This window comes from Lactuca serriola, chromosome 3 (assembly GCF_051521515.1).
Source record: "Lactuca serriola cultivar US96UC23 chromosome 3, Lser_US96UC23_V15, whole genome shotgun sequence".
NCBI lineage: Eukaryota > Viridiplantae > Streptophyta > Magnoliopsida > Asterales > Asteraceae > Lactuca > Lactuca serriola.
In genome coordinates this window covers 138,571,048-138,575,095 of record NC_136410.1, presented here as the reverse complement: position 1 = coordinate 138,575,095, position 4,048 = coordinate 138,571,048, and the positions used below count along the sequence as shown (strand labels likewise).

General features: G+C 34.5%; 1 protein-coding gene across 1 annotated transcript; it reads right to left on the bottom strand.

Moving 5' to 3' along the window:
- Positions 1–314: 314 nt before the first annotated feature.
- On the bottom strand, positions 315–3,710 carry LOC145095738 (uncharacterized). The gene is made up of 7 exons (XM_079033570.1): positions 3,645–3,710; positions 1,996–2,883; positions 1,778–1,936; positions 1,321–1,345; positions 708–912; positions 456–637; positions 315–364 (listed from the first exon to the last, which is right to left on the bottom strand). Exons 1-7 carry the CDS (start codon positions 3,708–3,710, stop codon positions 315–317), a joined length of 1,575 nt encoding a protein of 524 aa, XP_078889696.1.
- Positions 3,711–4,048: the final 338 nt, after the last annotated feature.

Genomic DNA, 4,048 nt, shown 5'->3' with positions numbered 1-4,048 from the left:
CCGGCTGCCATACCGGGTTGATGGGTCAACCAGTTCAACTAGTCGGACCGTCCAAAAAACCGAATGACATCATTATTACATCATTATTGTATTTAAAATTTTAAAATATTCCAAAAAATACAAAATAAACTTTAAACCAAAAATAACAACGAACATAAGTTTTCAAAATTAAATAAAAATACCAAACATACAAAATACCTTGAAAATAATTCTCCACATCTTGATTATAGTCTTAAAAAAAACAAAGTTCACAACATAAACATCAAAATATCATGAAATGTATCAACATCCAAACTTTAATCACAATTTAATTTTCATCTAAAGGAATCCATGTCAATTTCTTCTAACGCAACCCCATCATCATCTTCAATATCAAATACAAATTCAATTTGAGCAAAACTTAGACTCAAATAGAAGAATAACAAAATATTTATAGAATAACATAAAATACTAACCTTGAGAAACTTGGGATTCAAACATTGTTGATTGATTGTAGTTTGGTGGTTCTTGTTCAACCATATTTTCCAATTCATTATAACTTAGTTCACCTTCCAGTATTTCTTCAACCACCCAAAACTCGATTTTATCAATACTTTCATAATTGATAGGCTCAGAAGACTTTTTGTAATCCTTGAGCCTAGAAAAAATATTAATATACTTTTACACATAAATAAAGAAAGTGAAAAAAGTTTGAAAGTATAAGTTACCTATTTTGTAGACACAAATTATAATGAACATAAACAAGCTCATTAATCCTTTGATGCTCCAACCGATTCCTTCTTTTAGTGTGGATTCTCTCAAAGACACTCCAATTCCTCTCATAACCGGAAGAAGAAGCAGTTTGGCTTAAAATTCGAATTGCAAATTTTTGCAATTCCGGAGCATCTCCACCATGTAATTTCCACCATTCATCTAATGGAAAATAACAAAATAATATTATAATATTTTTACTATAATTCACTATTAATAAATTCTTGAAAAAAAGTTACCTGGACAAGTAGTATTGCGAGAAGCGAAAGCAAGTTTTCTACCACAACTACCTTCATGCTTACGAAACAACTTTAGTTAGTCCATGAGAGTTCGACTATCCATAGTACCAGCACTACTATAATGCTCAATCATATCCATAACCCCCCCCCCCAACCACCTATGGTTGTTTAGAAATTTTTTCTTGATCATATTGAACGACTGGATTCAACCAGTAAGAAGCAGCATGAAGACTCTTACGCGACATCCTATCCCACCAATTTTTAATTATGTTGGTATACGGGGTGTACAACTCTCTGTTGTTGCGAAGAAGTTTCTTAATTCCTTTTTTACCTATACATCCCTTCGTATACATAACCTAAAAAAGAAAAATAAAACATCAATTAAAATAATAAAAATGAAAATATATTTGTAAACATCATTAAAAAATATAAACAAAAATATACCTAAAGTCGACTTCTTATCCGAATCACAAATCCGTAAAAGTCTTAACATTGGAGTCATCACCTTTACTATTATAGCACAATTATTCCAAAAGCTTTCATTCAATATGATATGCTTAACTTCTTTTGCTTTTTCTAATCTAATCACTTTTTTACAATCCAGGGATGTGACCATAGCTTGCAAATCATGTTTGTGATCACACAAACTCTTCAATGCAATAAATGCAGTACCAAAATGAGTGGCACACAAACGAATAATCTCTGTCCAACTTGGTCTTTTTCCTAACCAAATTTAATGGCCATTTGTGGTTATAAACAAAAATTGTAACCCTCGATGCAAGAGTAACCAAAGCAGCAACTTCATGCATCTCCAACATGTCCTTCATAATCAACTTAATATAGTGTGATGCACAAGGAGACCAAACAATGGACGTATACTTCTCACATAACAACCTTCCTGCAGCCTTATAGTTTGCAACATTATTAGTGACTAAATGAACGACATTCTAACAACCAACAATCTCAACAATCTCACTAAATAAGTTGCATAATGTTTGGGCATTACTCTCAATATCCGATGCATCAACTGACTTAATGAAGTAAATTCCTTTTGCACAATACATCGTAAAATTGATAATGGGTCTTTGTCTTGTATCCCACCACCCATCACCCATAAATGTACAACCATTTCTACCCAGTAATGTCTATAAGAATCAACTATAAGTTGTACAGACTGTTTCGTATATTTCAACAATGTGACACACATAGCATGATATGAAGGCCCCATGTATCCATGACCCATACTAGCGAATTTGCTCATTGCTATTTGGAAAAGGGGAGATTTCATAGGTATGCAAGAATCATAAACCCACCTAGCAAGAGCTAAATTCGTATCATGCCACCTTTCCTTGCTTTGCAATGTTGCCTTAATCGATGGTTGAGAAGGATCATGCATAACTCGTTTGGAAAAAGGTTGTACGATGTATGTTTGAGAGGTAGGAGGAGCTTTCTCTTTCCATCTTTTTTTATTTGATTGTTGGGTGAGTACTTGAATGTCATCATCATCAACATAATACATGTTATCTACATTCACCCCTGAAGTATCACCAAGCATACCGACACGTTTCCCTTTTTTGGCATTATCATCCAAGGAACTTTTCATGACAAACTTTATATCTCCTGGATAACTTGGACATGCTGAAATAGCACCTGTCACTCCAGCAAGGTGTTGTTTCATTCTATTGATACCTCCACCACTATACGTTTTTTTTACAAAAAGTACGAAAGTATGCATTTTTTTTCCGCCTCCACCATCAAGTAGAGTAATATACCTCCACGCAGGATCCTTTTTTGCTCGAACATTTAGTTGAGTAGAAGTTTGTGAACCAGATGGGGCGGTATTCGACTGTGCTTCTTCATATGGATTAGAACTTGAACTATGAGTGCTTACAATCTATACAATAAGTCTATAATAGAAACACAAACAACCAATGTTACATTTATATCAGGTTATTGATAATCCTAAACAAGTAAACATGTTAAACAATCTTAAAAAATCATCAATGTTAACTGTACAAAAGCTTTATAGAACAATCATAAATTATTGATAATCCAACTCCTTTCTAAAAATAATAAGAAACATTTTTACCACATGATTTGAGTAATGATTGACTGTTTCTCTAATCTTATGCAGATGCTACAACATGCTGAACTTTTGAGAAAGACGCTAAACAAACAACACCTTCAATGGTTGTGATATCTTTCCACAACAACCAACATCTAGTTTGTTTCAGCTATGAACCTAACCCTCAAAGTGAGTTAGCTAAACTAATGTTAACTATAAAATTGGTCTAACTATACAAATGTTATCTTTCCACAACAACCAACATCTTGTTTCTGACTCTGAAAATGGTCCCGACCCCAACACATGAGCCATATATTGGCATTTAGTTTTATACTTTAGTCTATATAAAAGAGAAACAGTGACAACCTAGCCTGATAGGAAGTGTTGAATGTTGATTAATTTACCTTTGTAGTATGGAAGTGCGACTATGCTGGAAATCGAAAGGTGTCACTGTGATGAGTCACCGGTGGTGGAGCACAAATCGGAGAAAATTCTTAGCCCTCTGTGTCACTATAATGATTTCAACCAAGGAGAAATTGAAAATCGGAGGTCTTCTTCAATCTTCAGTCGATTGTGTTAGTCGACATTACGTTTAGATTTTGGATTGCAAACGGGTTCTCTTCAGTCGATAGATGAGTCGATTGATAAATTGACATAGCGTTTGGGGGTATTGCCTTTTTCCGATGATTTTTGTTAAAACAAAAAAATAAATAAATAAAACCAGTTCTCAAGGCGGTTAAACCGGACAGGTTGGACTGCGGGTCGAGAAAAACCGGCGGTTTTTTCCGGTTTAAGGGGGAACAGTTTTCGAGGCATAAAGAACTGGAACCACGACCGATTCCCGGTTGAACCGGACGGTCTGGTTTGGTCTGGTTTTCAAAAGAGTGATGGCATGGGTCAGCAGGAGTTTCGGGGGCTGAAGTTTGAGTTATCAGTTCTTCGATTTAGTCGGTTATTGTAGTGTTGGTATCATATGTATTTTATGTTTATGTTC

Excerpts from the sequence above, each read along its gene's own strand:
- LOC145095738 (XM_079033570.1), bottom strand. The coding sequence starts at position 3,710 with ATGTCAATTTATCAATCGACTCATCTATCGACTGAAGAGAACCCGTTT. Across the intron at positions 913-1,320 it reads GTATACGAAGGGATGTATAG|ATGAATGGTGGAAATTACAT; the intron begins GTAAAAAAGGAA and ends ATTTTCCATTAG. Across the intron at positions 638-707 it reads AATTTGTGTCTACAAAATAG|GCTCAAGGATTACAAAAAGT; the intron begins GTAACTTATACT and ends TATTTTTTCTAG.